Consider the following 19,812-nt stretch of genomic DNA (forward strand, 5'->3'; position numbering starts at 1 on the left):
AAGGAAGGAAGGAAGGAAGGAAGGAAGGAAGGAAGGAAGGAAGGAAGAAAGAAAGAAAGAAAGAAAGAAAGAAAGAAAGAAAGAAAGAAAGAAAGAAAGAAAGAAATTTCACTCTGGGGATGGAGAGATTGCTCAGTGGTTAGGAGCACTTCCAGAGGTCCTGAGTTCAATTCCCAGCAACCACATGGTGGCTCACAACTATCTGTAATGGGATCTAATGCCCTCTTCTGGTGTGTCTGAGGACTGTGACAGTGTACTCATATAAATAAATAAATAAATCTTAAAAGAAAAATTAAAGAAAGAGATTTTGCTCTGAGCCAGGAATATGAACACACTGACCCTCAGAAACTCTTACTGAGTTTTTTGGATCACAGGCCCTTTTCTTAGCTAATGTCAAATCTAGCGCATGTAGGAAAGGGACAGTCCTTAGTGACAATTGAGTGACAGGGTAAAGACAAGGTAACTGAGGACCCTTGACCCTGAATACCTTCAGCCCTAAGAGAGAAACTGCTCTGTGTATAACCGGGAGCCCCACCTCTTCTTCAACAAGGACCAGAAAGCGTGAAGCTGTAGACCTTTAATCTGGAGGAAAGTTCACATTTCACTGTTTCAAACTCTTTGCTGTGTGATGGTTTTCCTGAGGCATCCCTTCCACCAAAGCTCCCAACCTGGGGCTTTCTGCTCCTTTTCCCCCACAGTCCTTCCCTCTTGCCCCTCCTCCTCCCAACCTGCCTGGAAGGAACCAGTCATTGGGTCCAGGCCAGTGTTGGGGAAACCCTTGGGTCCTCACCCCAAGCTCCCTGCCTGGGTCCACACCTTTTCCAGTTCCTCCTGATGTTTTTTGAATTTTTCAAGCATCTGTTGGAACTCCTCCTCTTTCTCCTGGTCTTCGGCCAGGGTAGCTTCATTCTGCTCAGCGTACGCCATGGCCACCACCGCCAGGATCAGGTTGATGAGGTAGAAGGAACCCAGGAAGATGATGACCACAAAGAAGATCATGTAGGTCTTGCCAGCTGCTCGAAGGGTCTGGAGATGCAGAGAGAAGGAGAAAGGGGTATCATGGGCCTCCATGGGGTCCTTCTGCATGGCTGTTGCTTAGGTAGGGAAGCAGAGGAGGGTCTTTCAAAGAGCCCTGGGATTTGGGGGCCTCTGAGGCAAGGTGTGGCTATCCTCAGCAACTCAACCATATTCTGGAGGAACTTCAAAATACAGGTGAGTAACCCAGGCATTCCAGTCTCCAGAGCTGTGGGGAGTCCACAGAGGCGCCCTGCGGTCAGAAAACTAGGATGGACAAAGAGCAAACAGGGCCTGAAACCTTGCTTCACCTCAGAGCCTGGTGCCTAGTAAATGTTCAATAAACAGTAGACCTATGACTATTATTATTATTAATCTTGTTAGAAACACTGCCAAAGATCAGAAGACAAAAATCATTCGTTCTCAACCCACCTGCCACACAAACAGGAAAGACCAAGTGCAGGCGTCCCTTGGTATCCTGGGAATTGTGTATACCAAGACCTGCAGATGCTCACGGCTCCTCTAGGAAAGGATGTGGTGTTTCTATCCAACCTAGGCCCAGCCCTCCTCTTCTAATCCTTTCTAGATGACCCACGGTATCGAATGCAATGTAAGTGCTATGCATACAGTTGCTGGGCTTTCTAAGTTATGGAATAAATGTCTTTCCCCATAGAACATGTGTGTGTGTGTGTTCTCTGAAAAGGAACAGTATAGGCACAGGTTTTCTTTCTGAAATACTTTATCTCTCACTTGCACATTACTGGAGCTTGAACACAGGATCTTGCATGCTCTAGGTAAGTACTCTGCCACTGAGCTACACGCCTAGCCTGTTTTGTTTGCTTGTGTTGTTTTGTCATTTTTTTGTTTTGTTGTGTTTTTTTTTTCAAGATAGGGTTTCTCTGTGTAGCCCTGGCTGTCCTGAAATTTACTCTATAGACCAGGCTGGCCTCAAACTCAGAGATCTGCCTGCCTCTGCCTCTCCAGTGCTGAATTAAGGGCACATGCCACCACTACCTGCTCTGTTTTTGTTTTTGTTTTTTTAAGTATTTTCAATCTATAGTTGGTTGGATCCAGAGGCAGAGCCTACAGGGATGGGAGGGTCAACTATCATTGTGTGGGGGCAGGATTCGGTTTTCTTTTTTTCTTTTTCTTTCTTTCTTTCTTTCTTTCTTTCTTTCTTTCTTTCTTTCTTTTTTTTTGGTTTTTCGAGACAGGGTGTCTCTGTGTAGCTCTGGCTGTCCTGGAACTCACTCTGTAGACCAGGCTGGCCTCAAACTCTCGAACTCAGAAATCCGCCTGCCTCTGCCTCCCAAGTGCTGGGATTAAAGCATGCGCCACCACCGCCCAGCCCAGGGTTCAGTTTTCTAATTAGCTGTCTTACTGGTTTCTCTGAGGCTTGGAGATTCCTCAGCCTGAGTCTATGGCAGGCCCAGACCCTCAGCTCATAAAGCAAAAATGGAACAGGAAAAGGACTGGTTTGGCTACAGCCAGGAATTCCTAAGAGCCCACAGTGGAACTGAAGGAGTCTCCTAGAGGAGACAGTGAGGTGGGGGGCTGGCCATCGTGGGTGAGCTCTGTGGAGCTCTGAGGAGAGTGGCATGGAGTCTGTGGGGCCAAATGGCAGAGTGGGGGCATCTGTACCAGCTGGAAAAGGTTCTCCCAGTAATCCTGCGTCATGAGACGGAAGAGAGCCAGGAAGGCCCAGCTGAAGGTGTCATAGCTGGTGTAGCCATAGTTGGGGTTCCGCCCAGCCTTGATGCATTCGTAGCCCTCGGGGCAGTGCCTGGTAGTAAAAGGGGGGGCTGTCTTAGGGAGAGAAGAGAACTGAGGACAGGTGGAGGATGGGGGATTCCCCAGGTCTCCATATGCCCTCCAAGCATGAAAGCTTTCTATTCTTGACCACTGGTTCCCTCACCTCCTCTCTACCCAAGATCCCTATCCCTAATGAACCCCACCCTACAGGATACTGGGGTACACTGTTGCCCCACAACTCACCCGGCATCACTGCTATTCCCACAGAGCAGGGCATCATTGGAACCCTCCAAGAAGTAGAAGTTCCCTTTGAGAATCAGAAGCCACAGAGAAGACGTGTTACCACACAGTCGCTCAGTAAACACATGCACACATCACACACCTGCCGACAGATCTGTGTGCCCAAAGAGGTCACACAGATACTCCTTGGGATCCCTCCTATCTTTTATGACCAGTTCCAAAATCCAGAGTCTCCTGTGGATACACTGCATGGGCTTAGCACTAAGCTTGGTACCTGCTGTGGTTATGAAGTTAGGATTCACTAGGGGCCCAATAAGGGTCAAAAGACATGTTTCTGTGTGTGAATTGGAGTAGGGTTGGGGTTGGAATCTAGGGACCACAGCAGAGGAAGGAGACTGTTCCAATGAACAGACACTCTGTGTAATAGTGACTGCAGAGACTGTGTATGTATGTTGTGTGTGCCTGTACAGGACAGCCATGTGAACAGGATGTGGCTGGTGGCAGGAGGGCACACAGAATGTGGGGAAGGAGAATAGGACACTCAGGCTACAGAAGGATGATGGACTGTCTATATAGTGAGAGCCTTAGCACACACACACGTGCGCGCGCGTGTGTATGTGTGTGTGTGTGTGTGTATGCACATGTCTCCCAGGGCAACCTTGGTGTTGTTTCTTAGGACCAATGGTACACTTTTTTTTTCAGGAGTCTAAAAGCTTGGAATACCCAAGATACAATTCATAGATCACATGAAGCTCAAAGAAGAAGGAAGACCAAAGTATGGATGCTTCAGTCCTTCTTAGATGGGGGAACAAAATACTCATGGGAACAAATATGGAGACAAAGTGTGGAGCAGAGACTGAAGGAAAGGCCATCCAGAGACTGCCCCACCTGGGGATCCATCCCATGTACAGACACCAAACCCAGAGACTATTGTGGATGCCAAGAAGTGCTTGCTGACAGGAGCCTGATATAGCTGTCTCCCGAGAGGCTCTGCCAGAGCCTGGCAAATACAGAAGCGGATGCTCACAGACAACCATTAGACTGAGCACAGGGACCCCAATGGAGGAGTTAGAGAAAGGACTGAAGGAACTGAAGGGGTTTGCAACCCCATAGGAAGAACAACACTATCAACCAACCAGAACCCTTCCCTCCCACCCCCGATCTCCCAGGGACTAATCCACCAACCAAAGAGTACACATGGAGGGACCCATGGCTCCAGCCATATAATGCAGCAGAGGATGGCCTTGTCGGACATCAGTGGGAGGAGAGGTCCTTGATCCTGGGAAGGCCAGATGCCTCAGTGTAGGGGAATGCCAGGGTGGGGAGGAGGGAGTGGGTGGATGGGGGAGCACCCTCATAGAAGCAGGGGGAGTGGAGATGGGATAGGAGGTTTCCGGAGGGGAAACTGGGAAAGGGGATAACATTTGAAATGTAAATAAATAAAATATCCAATAAAATTAAATTAAATAACATTAAGAGACAAATAAAATAGCTAGTGAGGAAAAAAAAAAAGGATCTGGGGCTTGCCTGTGAGGCAGGGTTGGCTTGAACTGGAACTACAGACACGTGCCACTGAGCCTGGTTGTTTACACGGGCTCTGGGGATTGAGCTCTCTCAGCCTCAACAGACACAGGATTTTAAAACAGTGTGTCATCATAACATTAACCCTTTGAGGGAGGTTTTGTCATGCTCCATTTAATACGAAACAGTTTTAAGGGTCATGACTGAGAGACTTGTTGGAGGCTACTACCCAAGCTGGTTAGGGATGGGTTTGAGCTGTGTCTTCTATGAAGATGCAGCTGAGACAATGGGTACTTGAGGAGCCAAATAGTCTCCTCTGGCCCTTTTACCTCCCTTCTCACCTTCGTCATTGATGTAGGCCTCCCAGTCAAAGGTAGAGTTGCTGGTCCAGCTCTCTGGGCTATTCCAAGTGTCATTGCTGTACCACGTATCATTGTCATACCACGTATCATTGCCGTACCACGTATCATTGCCGTACCACGTGGTGTTGGTATCATTCATGGGCGGGGGCCAACGCACGCACTTCTGACGTAGGTTTCCCATGAAAAGCTGCAGCCCCACCAGGGCAAAGACACTCAGGCAGAAGACAGTGAGGATCATCACATCTGACAGCTTTTTCACAGACTGGATCAGGGCTCCCACGATTGTCTTCAGCCCTGGTCACAGGGAGGGCAAAAGCATCAGCAGGGGTAAGGATGGGATGGCAGAGGACTCCCTCCCTGAGCCTCAACCAGCTACATCTCTGAGGCTGATTTCACTCCTTACAGCTTCTTCCCTGAAGCCCCCCTATAGTGTCCCTTTCCTAAGCACTTCCCCTGTGTGGAGCTCAGATTGCCTGAAGAAGAATGACCTCTAAGATTCAATGGCCTGCTGCCTGAACCTTAGAACTACACATACAGAGGAATTTATTAAAGGTCACTAGGTTAGTGCTTTCAATGTGTGTTCTCCAGACCAGCCTTCATCTCACTGTGCCCTTAAAGAAAAGGAGATGTCACCATGTTTAGGAGAGGCAGTACCCCAGAGTCCATTACTGACTAATACCCAAAGACCAGAAGGGTTCACTCAGAATCTCTAGATTGATTTTGAAAATCAGTGTCTTCATGCAAAACAATGGTGGCACAGCCTTTAATCCCAGCACTTGGGAGGCAGAGGCTGGTACATCTCTCAACTGGAGGCTAGCCTGGTTTACAGAGCAAGGTCTAGGATAGCCAGTGCTACACAGAGAAACCCTGTCTCAAAAACAAAACAAACAAACAAAAAACCAGTGTCTCTTTGGATAGATATTTGTCTCACTGGATGCAAAGGTAAAAACCAATTCTGATGGAATTCCATGGGACAGAGTTCTGTCAATGATGGAAGTCATAGCTTCCTCCTTGGACTTGACCACTCATTCCTTTCTTCTTTTCCTGACATGGAGACCAGATGCTCAGCGCCCCCTCCGAGAGCTGAGTACTGAAGATGCTGAGGAGGGAGGCATTTAGTGAACTCCATCAGTGCTGCGTGTCTCACGGGCCTCCAGTACATGAAAGGGCTCAGGACAATCCAGGACCGCCATACTTCCTAGATAAGGACTGAGCTGTTTCTCTCCTCCACAGCCTGCTTGCCATCCCTTTGTGATGGTATCTCCTCCCTGAGTAAACAGTTTATGGGTTCTATCTATGCTTTTTGGTGCTGGGGATAAACCCAGGATCTCACAATGCAAAGCAAGACAAAATCAACCATTGAGTTATACCTCCTGCTCTCTGTAGGTGGTGTATGCATATATGAATATAAGTATGCATATATACCTATAAATGCATGTATATATTGTTTGAGGCTGAGTCTCTATATGGAGCACAGGACTGTCTCAAACTTGTAATCATTTGGCCTCTCTGGTGCTAGGAATGCAGGTGTGGGCCCACCCACCATTCTGGGGTTTTCTGAGTAGCTGTGGGCCTCATTCCTCTTTTTATTGAAAAAAAAAAGAGATTCATTTTGTTTTTGCTTTGTTTACTTCTGTGTATGTGGCACATATGCATGTTCATATGCACATGTGTGTGCAGATACCCAAGGAGGTCAGAAGACGATGTTGGATCCTATGGTGCTGGAGTGAGAGGCAGTCGTGAGCCTGAAATGTGTGTTGGAACTTGGGTCACGCTGAACACTTAGCCATCCCTCTAGGCCCTGGTCCTTCTTGATAAATTACTTTGGAATTTCAATCACTGCTGGGATAGGGGTGATGTTTTCCTCTGAGAACACTGAGGGCTGGGGCTTGTCCTCTTTGGAATCACTTTCAGACAGAGCTCTGGGCTCATCTGTTCTTGTATCTTGGGCAGAATTCTCCTCAGTGCAAATGCATGGGCTCTAAAAGATGCTGTTTTAAGCATCTTACAGATCAGTGGTTCTCAACCCTCCTAACACTGTGATCCTTTAATACAGTTCCTCGTGGGTGATGACCCCCAACCATAAAATTGTTTTTGTTGCTATTTCATAACTGTTATCAATAGTAATGCAAATATTTGTGTCTTCCTGTGGTCTCAGGCAGAGGGTCCCCACACCTCCCAATACCTGGGATAACCGTGATGGTTTTCAGGGCCCGCAGCACACGGAAGGTCCTCAGGGCTGAGATGTTGCCCAAGTCCACAAACTCTGTCACATACCTGAGTGGGAAATTGAGGTGGAACGTGTCAGAGTTGGGACAGAGATCAAGTGTCTCTGGGTCCAGAATGATTATCACAAGAAGAGGGTGGGGTCTCATAACCCCCAAGGTCCTGTTTTAGTCCAAGAGTTGGGAAGGACAGTGCTGGGTTTTACTGCTAAAGAATGGAAGGACAAGGACATCCCTGATCACCCACTGGCTGTGGAGCTCTGAGTCAGGCTGCCTCCTAAGGTGTATGTAGCATGGGGAGGAGACACTGGCCCCCCATGCCTGCTTTGGTTCTTGACCCTCTTGCAGCTCCCATCCCAGCCTCAGGCCCTGCTCACGCCATTGTGATGACACTGAAGTCCAGCCAGTTCCAGGGGTCTCGAAGGAATGTAAAGTCATCAATGCAGAAGCCTCGGGCCAGCATCTTAATGAGGGACTCAAAGGTGTAGATTCCTGTGAAGGTGTACCTGGTGAGAAGAGGGCCGGTCAGAGCAGAGGATGGCACCTGGGTATGTGTGTGCACCTGGCGACTGTGGGCATCAGAGGAGGGAAGGTACCAAGATAGCAGAAGGCTACCCAGGGCTGGGGACATCTGTGAAGGTGAGAGCATGCCCACTCCACCTTGGCTTAAGGTGTTGTGTCACAGGGACAGCGTGTCTTCCCTGTGAAGCAGATAGGAGCAGTCTCACTCTGAAAACTCAAGAGTGCAGACCTGGGAGAGGGAGTTTGGGGGGGGGGGGTGGGGGGGGGGGGGGGGGGGGGGGAGAGGGAGACACACTTACTCCACATCCTTGGACCAAGAAGGTGGGTTGCTCATGGTCATGAACACACAGTTGGTCAAGATGGTGATCATGATGAACATGCTGAACAGCGTGGGGGCAGGTCAAGGAAAGAGAGGGAGCGGCTGGGAAGAGGAGGGCATAGGAGGGTCTCCGGCCCACCCCTAACCTCCCCACCTCCCCCACATCGGCAGGATATGCGTGGATGAGCACCTTGATGGCTACCCTCCGGACAAGGCTGAAGGGACTCAGCATGTAGAGGGCGGGGGTGGCAGAGAATCGGAAGATGGCCTTTCCTTTGTTGAGCACGATGAAGGTCTGAGGCAGGGAGAGAAACTGTGAGCTCGGCAGACAGGCGGACGGACGGACGGACGGACGGACAGACGGAAGGACGGACGGACAGACAGAAGGCACAGATAGAGGGAGCCCTCCCACATCCGGACCTTCTTGTCACTGTAGTAAGGGTCCAGATCCTCCAGGGGGATGCCAATGACTTCAGGTGGGGGGTCCCCATAGATGAGTGGGAGGTTCTTGCCGGCTTCCAGGTCACTGCGCGGCTTCCGCTCAGGCTCCTCAATCTCCATCTGTTTGTTCCGCTGCAGCCGGGCCTCCTCCTCCACTGCCCGCTTCTCTATGGCTGCCAGGGACTCTGGGGTGAAGGGGCGCAGGCAGTGGGGACCCGGGGGGACCAGGGAGGGCAGAGATGAGCTGGCCATCCTTGCATTCTGGGCTCAGGGGCCAGAGGGTGGTAGGCAAAGACAGAGCAGCTACAGTCCGCAGTCCTTGGGTTTGGGGTGGTCACCAATGCCCTGAGTCTACTGTGTACTCCTCACTCTCTGCCTGCCCAGGGAGGTGGGTGTCCTGGTCTTGTTGGGGCTGGGAGATGTGCCTGCAAGACCTGGGTGTGCTTATGCACAGAACACTGGGCACGGAGCATCCCCCACCCCAGACCCCACGGTGTTCTCTTGTCAGCAATAGGTTGTGCCACCTCCAGGATCAACAGAAAGTGAACCAGATCTTCTCCAGCCTTAGGAACTTGGGGCCAATGCCCCAATTTCCTGAACTGTTTCCTGGGGTTCAGACTCCAGGAACTGTGTGACTTCAACCTATAGGGACAGAGAGAGGGAGGGAGGGAGGGAGGGAGGGAGGGAGGGAGGAAGAGAGAGAGAGAGAGAGAGAGAGAGAGAAAGAAATCTGTACTGGCTGTCCACATGACCTCCAGATGAACGAGGGTGAGGGTTTAGTAGGATTACCCTAAAACACAACCAGGAAATGAATTTCAGCTTGGAGGTTATGTGGACTGGCTGATACTGGCTAGTGGAAGAGATGAGTGGAGACCATCGAGGGTTCAGCAAGACTCAGTGTAAAAGGATGATGTCTACCAGGAAGAAGCTCAGAAGAATGTGGGCCCTGTCTGTGTTTGTCATCTGCCTGGAGAGAAGGGAAAAGAAGGGTGTGTGGACACAGAATCTTTTCTGATCTTTAGGGTACTTGGCAATAGGCTGAGAGAAGGAACACAGGAAGAGCCCGGGCCTGCACGGCGCCTCAGCAGCTTCCTCCCATGGCTCTATGCAATTAAAACATCTGGACAGATGTTGCTGGAAGACGATGTAAGGCACAGGCAGGGGGGGTCAGGAGACCTGGGACTGCTAACTTAGATGACCAGGAACGGCAATGGGGGTAAGGAGATGGACAGTTCCAGTAGGGAAGGGTTAGACACCCCCCCTCCCCTGGGACAGTTTTTGGTTGCTGGTCTCTTATGAACTGGTTACAGGAAAGAAGGCTCACCAGAGGCCTTGGATTTTCTAAGCAGCATGTGGACCATCCTTAAGCTAGCTTCTCCACCTTTTCTGGCTCCTGTTCCCCACAGAAGGGCTGAGCTGGGTTAGTCATTGAAAACAGACTTTGAGGAACGATCCCTTCAGCAAACAGAACACTGGCCCAATTACTCATGGCCGCTGAAAGGCCAATATGGGACCGAGAGATGGCTCAGTGGATGAATACATAAGGACCTGAGTAGGAATTTAAAAATAAAGGAGGGAGGAAGTAGGCCTCATGCCCACTTGTAACCCCAGTGCTAGGGCAAGAGCAGAGGATTTCAGGGTATCCTTGGCCATTTATCTCCAGATTCCAAGAAAGAGCTATCTCAAAGAAATAAGGTGAGTTGCCGGGCGGTGGTGGCGCACGCCTTTAATCCCAACACTTGGGAGGCAGAGGCAGGTGGATTTCTGAGTTCGAGGCCAGCCTGGTCTACAGAGTGAGTTCCAGGACAGCCAGGGCTACACAGAGAAACCCTGTCTGAAAAAAAAAAGAAAAGAAAAGAAAAGAAAAAGAAAAAAAGAAATAAGGTGAGTGGGGAGAAAACAAAAGACCAATGTCCTCCTCTGACCTCTACAAGCATGTGTGTGTGTGTGTTTGAAAGAGCACACGCGCGCGCACGAGAGAGAGAGCGTGAGAGAGCGACAGAGACAGAGACAGACTGAGAGACAGAGAGACAGGGGAGCATGAACACATGTGGCTGGATCCTAGAACCTCCACCCTAACACAGGGAATCTGGCAGATCCCCAGATGGACATCAAGTACAGCCCTCTCACAGGAGACCCAGACACAGAGGCTCTGGTTATTGGACATACTTCTCAGGCTTGGTCAACAGATACAGCAGATGACACGGAAGGGCCAGAGCCATTGGGCAGAGCTGGCCACACCCCTTGTCCACTACCCAGCTGTTTCTTGCCAAGCTCCAGGGAGTCATGTTTCTGGGGGATGACTCTGCTGGTTTCCAGCTGGTCAGTGACCCTGTTGTGTGCAAGCGCACATACACACGCGCAGGTCTGAACTGCAGCCCCTCACAGAGACACTAACCCCGTCATGAGCTGACCCTACACATGAGCTCACATCTAGTCATATAGACAATGCTGGCCTGCTAGCTGACCTTGGAGGGACCCACCCAGCCTGAAGCCATCTTGGCAACAATACCCTGATTCTGGTGCTGCCCTCTGTCCTACACTGGAGCCCAGAGGGACCACAATAGCCCAACATCACAGTCTGGGTTTAGTCCAGCCCTCGAGGAAACTGGCCTCACCTGAGTTCACAGGAGCCCAGGGACAACCCCAGTGCTTCTTCTCAGCTGACACCCCTGAGCATCCTGCCCTTCTCCCAAGTCTTGAAAATGTTGTGACCCACCCCACTGGCCCACTTCTGGTCTCTGTTATGGTAACACTTTCCCCTCAAAATCACCTCCCAGATTGTGACCCACCCTACTGGCCCACTTCTGGTCTCTGTTATGGTAACACTTTCCCCTCAAAATCATTTCCCAGCCTCCAAGCCTTTTACTGATCCTGAAGCCACGAAATGTTTGGTTGTTCTGCTGTGCAAAGGGAAATTACTTGTGTTCCCAGCACACATAGTGGCTCACAGTGGTCTGTAATGTCTGTTTCAGGGGATCTGATGCCCTCTTCTGATCCCCACAGAGACCAGGCACACACACGACAAACAGACATATGTGCAGGCAAAACACTCGTACAATAAAAATAAATAAAGTTACGTTGTTTGCTTGTTTGTTTTTGGAAACAGAGTTTCTCTGTGTAGCCCTGGCTGTCCTGGAACTTGCTCAGTAGACCAGGCTGGCCTCAAACTCTGAGATCTGCTGACTTTGGTTTCTGAGTGCTGAGACTAAAGGTGTGGGCCACCACCACTCAACTAGTTACAAAATATTTTTAAAAGCCATGTGTCACCCCCTTTGGCTACTTTGTTTAAATAGTAGCTTGTTTGTTTGTTTGTTTGTTTGAGACAGAGTTTATTCTTGGCCAGCAGCTCCATGATCACATTAGCTGTGTTAGCTGTTGTGAGCTGTTTGTGGAGATCTCCCCTTCCTCCAGGCTGGGATTATACATATATTCTACCACACTCTGTTTTGTCTGTGTGGGAGCCGAGGCTTGAACTCTGGTTCTCAAGCCTGTGCCACAAGCACCTTACAGACTAAACCGCTTCCCATTCCCGCAGTGTTTCCCATAAGGCCTTTTGAAAACAAATGCTTCATGTCATCTAAAACTTCTTCAAATGTTCATATTCTCCCCTTAACGTTCCCTCAGATGGCACTGCCTCTTCTTCCTAGAGAAAGCCAGCATGGGGTCAGGTCTACAGTCATCCCCACTGCCCTGCCTCTTCTTTCTCCCCCCTCCTGGCATATAATAATAATATATGAATAACAATGATAAATATTAATAATTAATAATACATTATTTCATCATTCCAGGCATGGTGGCTCATGCTTTTAATCCCAGCACCCAGGAGGCAGAGGCAGGTAGATTTCTGAATTTGTGTCCAGCCTGGTCTACAGAGTGAGTTCCAGGATAGCCAGGGTTACGTAGAGAAACCCTGTCTCAAAAAAACTACCAAAAGACCAACCAACCAACAAACCAATCAACAAACTAACCAATCAACCAGAAAACAACAACAACAACAATAACAATCACCACCACAGGCTGGTCCTTGCACTTATACCCAACCCCCGGGCCCTGTGCTTCCCCACGACCTCTCTCTGCAGTTCTCTTCTGTCTCCCCGCTCATGGATGACTGCCTTCTGCATTAACACTAATGACAGCTGTCACTCATCAGCCCGCACCTCACACTTCCCATCATCCAGTTCCCAGTCTTCCTTTCTCCGTTCACAGAAGAGCTTCTTGGAAAGTCTCTACCCCAGCTGTCTCCACTTCCTTACCTGTTGCTCCCTCTCATCCCATTCCAACCTGGCTGCCATCACAACCCCCCCCCCCACCAACCGGAACTGCTTTCATTGAATCACCAATGCACTGCTGCCAAATCCACGGCACCCGTTCCTCCCCTCGCCTCCCTTGACCTCTCAGGAGAGGTCAGCCCAGTAGGCCACAGCCCCTCTCTGAAAAATTCTATTCCCTCAGCCTCCATGGGATCACACTTATGGTTTGTCTTCCTCTCTGGCTTCTCCTTAACAATTTCTGCGGTATGGCCCTTTCTGCACATGATCTCTCGAGTTGCACAGGGCTCTGCCCTCACCGAGTGATATCATTTCTATGATGGTAGAAAGCGCCATAGGAAAAAGACAAACATTTCCTTTGAACTCTACACTGGCCTCTGGACAGCTCCATGATAATAAGAGGTCCCCCTGAATTGGAACAGAGCTTTAGTGGGGTTTCATGGTTTCACACACTCTTGTGCCAGGAAATGCCACCACTTCCTGTGTCTCAGATCAATCACCAACATGTGTCCTTGAGTTCTCCTTTTCTGTCACTAGCTCCAAAGCCCTATTAATCCATATTCCCACAATGCACGGAAACCCATCTTCGCCAGCCTCTCATGCACACACTGCAGACATTTCCGGGGTTAGCCCGTCTCTTGCTACCACCTTGGCCGCCTGCCCTCTGAATCAGTTCTACAAAGGCAGCCACTGATACTTCAAAACAAAAGTTGGCTTGTGTTTCTGTTAAAACTCTCCAAGAGTGCCTCAATGTGTTTAGAACACAACCTAAACCTCCTGTGGTGACCGCCCAGGTCCTGGTATCCTGGGCCCACCTACTTCTCCCACTTTTGTCTATCGCCGTGACCCTGGATTCCAGCCCCATTGGCTTCCTCGACCTTATTCCTGCCTTTGGGATTTTACCCAGCTCCCTTCTGTCTCTGGAACCCCACTCCCCCTTTATTTTCTCATTGTAGTTTCCTCGCTGTCTTCTATTTTGAGAGAGTTCTTCCTCTTCTTCCTACCACACCCATGCATTCCCCTTGACATTATTCTTCATAAGTTGTAAATGCTTGCCTCATTTGTTTTGAGTGTATTCTCCACGATATGGAAATGTCAACACAAGCAGGAACTGTGCCAGTCTACACCACCGTGGCTAGTCCTAGCACTGGGCATGTAGTAGGTATTTACAGAGTGTTTGTTGCCAGGCATGGTGGCACATGCCTTTAATCTGACACTTTGGAAGTGAGGCAGTCAGATCTCTGTAAGTTCGTCTAAAGTTCCATGCCAGCTAGGGCTACATAGTGAGACCCTGTCTTAAAACAAAAACAACAATTAATTAATTTCATTAATTAATTAAAGGGTGAGCCTTGGATACGGACCTTCTAGGAACCTCATGGACTTTTGTATGCTTTATCTACCAATCCATCCATCCATCCATCCATCCGTCCATCCATCCATCCATCCATCCATCCGTCCATCCATTTCTCTGGATCCATTCTGTTCACCTCTCAAAAGCTGAGATGGCCATGAGTAGAGTTCATTGAGCCACAGTTAGATGCTTGACAAGAGATGACAGTCTGGGCAAAGTGGACCTGAGCACACACGGCTTCCACAAGATGATACAGAGCCCGTCTTCAAGAGGGGCGTGGATGGTGCTGGGGGGCTGAGGTGTGAGAGGTTACTTCCAAGTAAGAGGAAGAAAGATGGCCTTTTTCAGCTGGGTCCCAAATGATGGAGGAGGAAGAGGAAGAGGAGAAGGAGGAGGAGGAGGAGGAGGAAGGAGGGAGGGAGGGAAGGGGGGAGGGAGGGAGGGAGGGAGGGAGGGAGGGAGGGAGGGAGGGAGGGAGAAGTGATGGAGGAGAAGAATATCCCAGGGAGAAGGGACAGCCAGGGTTAGGACAGGACACTGGGAACTCATATGGATGACAGAAGCTATGTAGGGAATGGGGTGGGGAAAGGGGGGCTAGGGTTGCTGCCAGGCCTGAGGAGCCTAGACTTCATCTCAGAGCCTTGGAGAATCCCTCCCAGTGGTGGGAAGTCAAATAGAGTCACTACTGCCCAGTAGTGTGCCTTCTGTCTGCCCTTCCCATGCATCCAGAACAGATGGGGAGAGTCAAGTTGTCTTTGGTGGCACAGGACAAAAGGACAGCTGCGGTGTATGGATGTTCCTGGTAGGGACCAAGTGTCAACAAGACTCCATGACACCTGGCCGGGCGGTGGTGGCGCACACCTTTAATCTCAGCACTTGGGAGGCAGAGGCAGGCGGATTTCTGAGTTCGAGGCCAGCCTGGTCTACCGAGTGAGTTCCAGGACAGCCAGGGCTATACAGAGAAACCCTGTCTCGAAAAACAAAAAAAAAAAAAAAAAAAAAAAAAAGACTTCATGACACCAAGTAGGCTTCTTGGGATACAGTGAGGTGTGAGCATGGTAAGCTGACAGCTCCTTCTACCTAACTCTGTCCTGAGATATGGCATTTGAGGGTTAGGGTGTGGGTCCTCAGGGCAACCTCTTCCCAGCATGCATGAGCATGTTGGTGTTTCAGAGAACTGAAAGAGCAGCATTCGCAACAGGGAACTGAGACAACTTCATTCATTCATTCAACGAACCTTCTGAGTTTGTGGTACATGCCCAGTCTGGTCTTGGCCTAGGGCAGAGCAAAGAGGAGGTAAAGTCTCTGCCCTCATGGAGCTTGCATTCCAGAGGAAGGAGCCAGGCAGTGAATAGGGAGCAAATAAGATAATTTTAGCGTGTGATGAATGAGAGGCCAAGCCAAGGCTAAAGCCATCTTCCAGGAGCCAAGACTGGAGCCCATTTAGAAAGTGCAAAGTCTCAGGCAAACCGCCTTCAAAAAGGAAGTTTGGGCGGAAGTGGTGGGTAAATCAGGCCTTCCTGGGGGCCTGGAGATGGTGAGCCGACCAGGATGGAAGTGGGGGAAGGAAAGGTCAGGAATGGTAAGCCAGGCTGAGGCCAGCTGTCCGCAGGCAGGGAGCCGAGGGTGAGGACGCTGAGGGTGAGGCAGCTCCTCCTGGAGCAGGTCCAGCCCAGCATTGTCTCTCCCTGTGGAGCAGCCAGATTGGAGCACCAGATTCCAGATATAGTTTGACCACAGAGGCTTTTTCTCCCTGGCCTGGATACTGTGTGTTCATTCATTCCAGATGGAGTCTGCCATCACATTGGCTATCTCTAAGACCTGTGGTCTAATTCCCCATCCTGTAAATTACCCCGATTCTTCTCTTTTCAATCTTTATACACCTCAACAAAAATAGTAGCTGATTAATAGCCAGCAGTATGTCAAAGGATTATTATGTACCATGGTCTCATGGGATTTACTTCAAATATGCAAGGCAAGCTCAAAAAATTAATGTGACTTCATATCAATAAATTGAAGAAGAAAAATCACATGATCATGTCAATGGATGAGATCAAAGATTTAAAAAAAAAGCCCATAGTCTTTATTCACAATAAGACCATGACAGATTAGAGAGGAGAGGAATTCCCTCAAGTTGATGAAGACAATTTATAAAGAACCTTCTGGTAGCTGTGGTAGCACACACCTTTAATCCCAGCACTCAGGAGTCAGAGGCAGGCGGATCTCTGAGTTTGAGGCCAGCCTGGTCTACAGAGTGAGTTCCAGGACAGCCAGGGGCTATACAGAGAAACCCTGTCTTGAAATCCCTACAGTTACTCCAGTTGGGATTTACTTTAACGGTGAGAAACTAGAAGGTTCTCTACCAAAAGTCACGGCCAAAGCAAAGGCAGCTTCTCAGTGCTTTCAACACCAGACTGAACGTTTTTCCTTTGCAATAAGACAAGAAAAAGAAATAAAATATAATCGGGAAGGATGAAATAAAACTGCCCTTTGGACAGGTGACATGATTGTTTACGTCCAAAGTCAGAACTGACCAAAAGACTCTAAGAACTGGGAACAACCATGGAAAGCTGCTGGGTACAAACTTAACACAAGTCGATGTCTGGGCTACAAAGACCTCGGTCACCCACTCCTAAGTCCCAAGACACCCCCAGTTTTTCTACTAGATGTTGATTTCCTCTGAGATCAAGTCCATCTACCACGAATGAGTATCTGCGATTCTAAACATCCCAAACTATTGGCCAAACAAAACTCAGAATAGTTTCCTAATAAATCTCTCATATACTTCCAGAACTTTCCTTCCTGGAAAACCAATTTTTCTTGGGGGAGAAGGGGAGAGATGTCTTCAAATATCCAGAAATTCATTTATTGACACCAGCCTGTAACCTCTCACACCGTCTCAGCTACTTTGGTACTCTGTGATATAAAGCTACTGTGAGACACTGTCTTGGAAGGTTGACCATGGGAGGGCATGGCCTGCGTGTACACCCTTCCTCATCGTCTTCAGAGCACACCTCTACAAGTACAAAGGTGACAAACCACTAGCTGTCCTTATTCAGGGTCCAGCTACCACTTGTTTTATCAACTAGTCCAGCCTTTATCTCTCACAAGACTGCTCACCACCCACCATGGTCCAGCTCTTTTGTCTAAGAAAGAAATTAGAGGTCCGCTGGGTAAAAGCACATGCTATCCAAGTCTGATGATCTGAGTTCTATCATACATAAAAGATGTAAGGAAAGAACTGACTCCATCCACATGCATGACATGATTACACAGATACCCTGCCTATACACATCACACATACATGATAATAATACATGTAATAGCAAGGCATGGTGGCACACACCTTCGATCCCAGCACTTGGGAAGCAGAGGCAAATGGATCTCTGTGAGTTCGAAGTCAGCCTGGTCTACATAAGGAGCTCCAGATCAGCCGGGACTACATAGTGAGACCTGGACTCAAGAAATAACATAAAATGAACAAAATTATCTAAAACAACCTGAGTATGGTAGTTCATGTTGCTAATCTCAGTAATTGGAAGTCTGAGGCCAAAGGATTGCCATGAGTTTGAGGCCAACCTGGGCTACATAGTGAATTCCACTACAGAGTAAATCTCATCTTAGTGTTTGGTTTTAGGGTAGGGGGACTCAGGTGTATATCTTACATATCAAAGCGGATCTGGTCTTCAAGTCTTCCCAGTATCCCTCAGTCCTTACCTGACATACCCTGACCCTCAACTATGAACTTTCCAGCCCAGGGGCTAGGCTGTCCTTCCCCAGAGGCTCTTCTTCATATAATCCAGACATTTTGTTGTCTCTCTCCCCCTCCTCTTCTTCCTCCCCCTCCTCTTCTTCCTCCTCCTCCTCTTCCTCCTCTCCCTCCTCCTCCTCTTCCTCCTCCTCTACTTCCTCCTCCTCTTCTCTCTGCCCATGTGCCCTTTCTCTCCTCCCCCACCTCTCCTGTGACAACTTCCCTGGTCTCCTTCCTTGGGGCCAGTGAACTCTTCTGCCCCGAGTGCAGCTTCCTAATAAGCCCGCCTGTAATACATTCTAATCTGGCTTGATTGGCTCATTTGACAAGTGGAGAAGTAGCCTATCACTCAGAACAAACATGGTACAGACAGACAGACAGACAGACAGAAGTTACTGAGAGTCACATGTGTCAGTGGGGATCTGCTTTAAGGCCCACCCACAGTGCAAGCTCCAATACAAAACTTCCTGGGCGACTCTGAACACACCAAACTTCCACTCTGGCCAAAGTGAGCCCCGAGCTCCCAGGTGGACTATTCCCCAACGGTGGGTTCCCGCTGTGCCCAGTTCCAAGAGTGAAAAATGGATCCTCATGTCCCCTGGCTGGAAGTCCCAAGTCACAACTGTTTTTCCTGTTGAGGCAGGGATGGGAAGTCGGTTAGCTGTGTTACTTTTCTGACAATCAGCCTGGGGAGGAGGGAGAACAAGAGGCCTTGGCCTTAGCATCCCAGAGTACAGAGGAGGTCATCCTAGGTGTCCCTTCCCTCCCGACCTAACAGTGTGGAGAAAACTCTGCTCCCATGGCGCCTTGGAGGATGACCTAGAGGTGGGAGCCTAGAGTGGAAACCCCCGGGCAGTGAGTGTCCCCCAGAATTCAGGAAACCAACAGTGTTACACAGGAGGCTTATGAAGGGGTACAGGGGTTTAGAATAAACCTTCTTTCTTCAGATTCTCAATTCAGCCAGCCTGGTCATCATCTAACCAAGGGCCACAGGTGATAGTGATGGACACATTTATTTTGCACTGACTGTATACCAAGGTGGCTCTCTGTCCACATCCAAAGTCTCTTCTTCCACAGTTAGTCCTGCAGCCTGCTGGCTCTAAAGACCCTCAGAGACTACGAAGAGTCCTTCTCCATCCCCAGCCTCTCCTCAGCTACAGCCTTGGTTCCTCCCCCGAGCGCCCCCTGTTTGCTCGAAGCAATGACATGAGAACCCATGAGTAGGCTGAGTCCAGCCTTTGCCTCAGATAGCATCTTCCCAAATTCTTGTATCCCTAGGAACACTGCCCTGTAGAAGATTTTCCCTCCCAGGCCTAAACCCTTAAAACAAACACACAAAACATTTATCTCAAGATGCAGAATTCCAGGTGTCCTCCAACATGGAAAATGCTCCCCAGAACAGGATGGATTCTTCTGGCCCTAAATCTTGGGGCATTCACCTGTTCATCTGACTCATGAAGCGTGTGGAGGGGCAAAGTAACGGTCCAAACAAACAAAACAAAATTAAAAAAAAAAAACCAAACAGGTCTCACATAATTCAACAACCCAGACTAGGCTAGAAATCCCTATCTAGTCAAGAATGATGGCCTTTAACTTCTGATCCTCCTGCCTCTGGCTTCCAATGCTGGGGTTACAAGCCTGTGTTACCATACCTAGTTCAGTACGCTCTGGGGATTGAACTTTATGCATGCTAGGCTACACTCCCAGCCCTGAGCTATATCCCCTTCCCTCTTCCCCCTCCCTCCTTCCCTCCTCCCTCCTTCCCCTTCCCTCCTTCTCCCTCCCTCCTTCCCCTTCCCTCCTTCCCCTCCCTCCTTCCCTCTCTCCTTCCTCTCCCTCCTTCCCCTCCCTCCTTCCCCTCTCTCCTTCCCCTCCCTCCTTCCTCTCCCTCCTCCCCTCCTCCCTCCTTCTCTTCCCTCCTTTCCCTCCCTCCTTCCCCTCTCTCCTTCCCCTCCCTCCTTCCCCCCCCTCCTTCCTCTCCCTCCTTCCCCTTCCCTCCTTTCTCTCCCTCCTTCCCTCCTCCCTCCTTCCCCCTCCCTCCTT

General features: G+C 49.5%; 1 protein-coding gene across 1 annotated transcript in view; it reads right to left on the bottom strand.

Moving 5' to 3' along the window:
• Scn4a (sodium voltage-gated channel alpha subunit 4) overlaps positions 1 to 19,812 on the bottom strand; it is a 50,042-nt gene that overhangs the window by 24,278 nt on the left and 5,952 nt on the right. Inside the window, exons 2-10 of the mRNA XM_028780709.1 lie at positions 8,376 to 9,038; positions 8,132 to 8,250; positions 7,936 to 8,025; positions 7,492 to 7,620; positions 7,075 to 7,166; positions 4,869 to 5,183; positions 3,010 to 3,073; positions 2,656 to 2,797; positions 817 to 1,026 (exon numbers count right to left, since the gene is read on the bottom strand). Of these exons, the coding sequence (XP_028636542.1) occupies positions 817 to 1,026; positions 2,656 to 2,797; positions 3,010 to 3,073; positions 4,869 to 5,183; positions 7,075 to 7,166; positions 7,492 to 7,620; positions 7,936 to 8,025; positions 8,132 to 8,250; positions 8,376 to 8,648 (1,434 nt within the window). The 5' untranslated portion in view covers positions 8,649 to 9,038. The remainder of the gene's footprint in view (positions 1 to 816; positions 1,027 to 2,655; positions 2,798 to 3,009; positions 3,074 to 4,868; positions 5,184 to 7,074; positions 7,167 to 7,491; positions 7,621 to 7,935; positions 8,026 to 8,131; positions 8,251 to 8,375; positions 9,039 to 19,812) is intronic.

Source organism: Grammomys surdaster, unplaced genomic scaffold (genome assembly GCF_004785775.1).
Source record: "Grammomys surdaster isolate TR1022 unplaced genomic scaffold, NIH_TR_1.0 371, whole genome shotgun sequence".
Taxonomy (NCBI): domain Eukaryota; kingdom Metazoa; phylum Chordata; class Mammalia; order Rodentia; family Muridae; genus Grammomys; species Grammomys surdaster.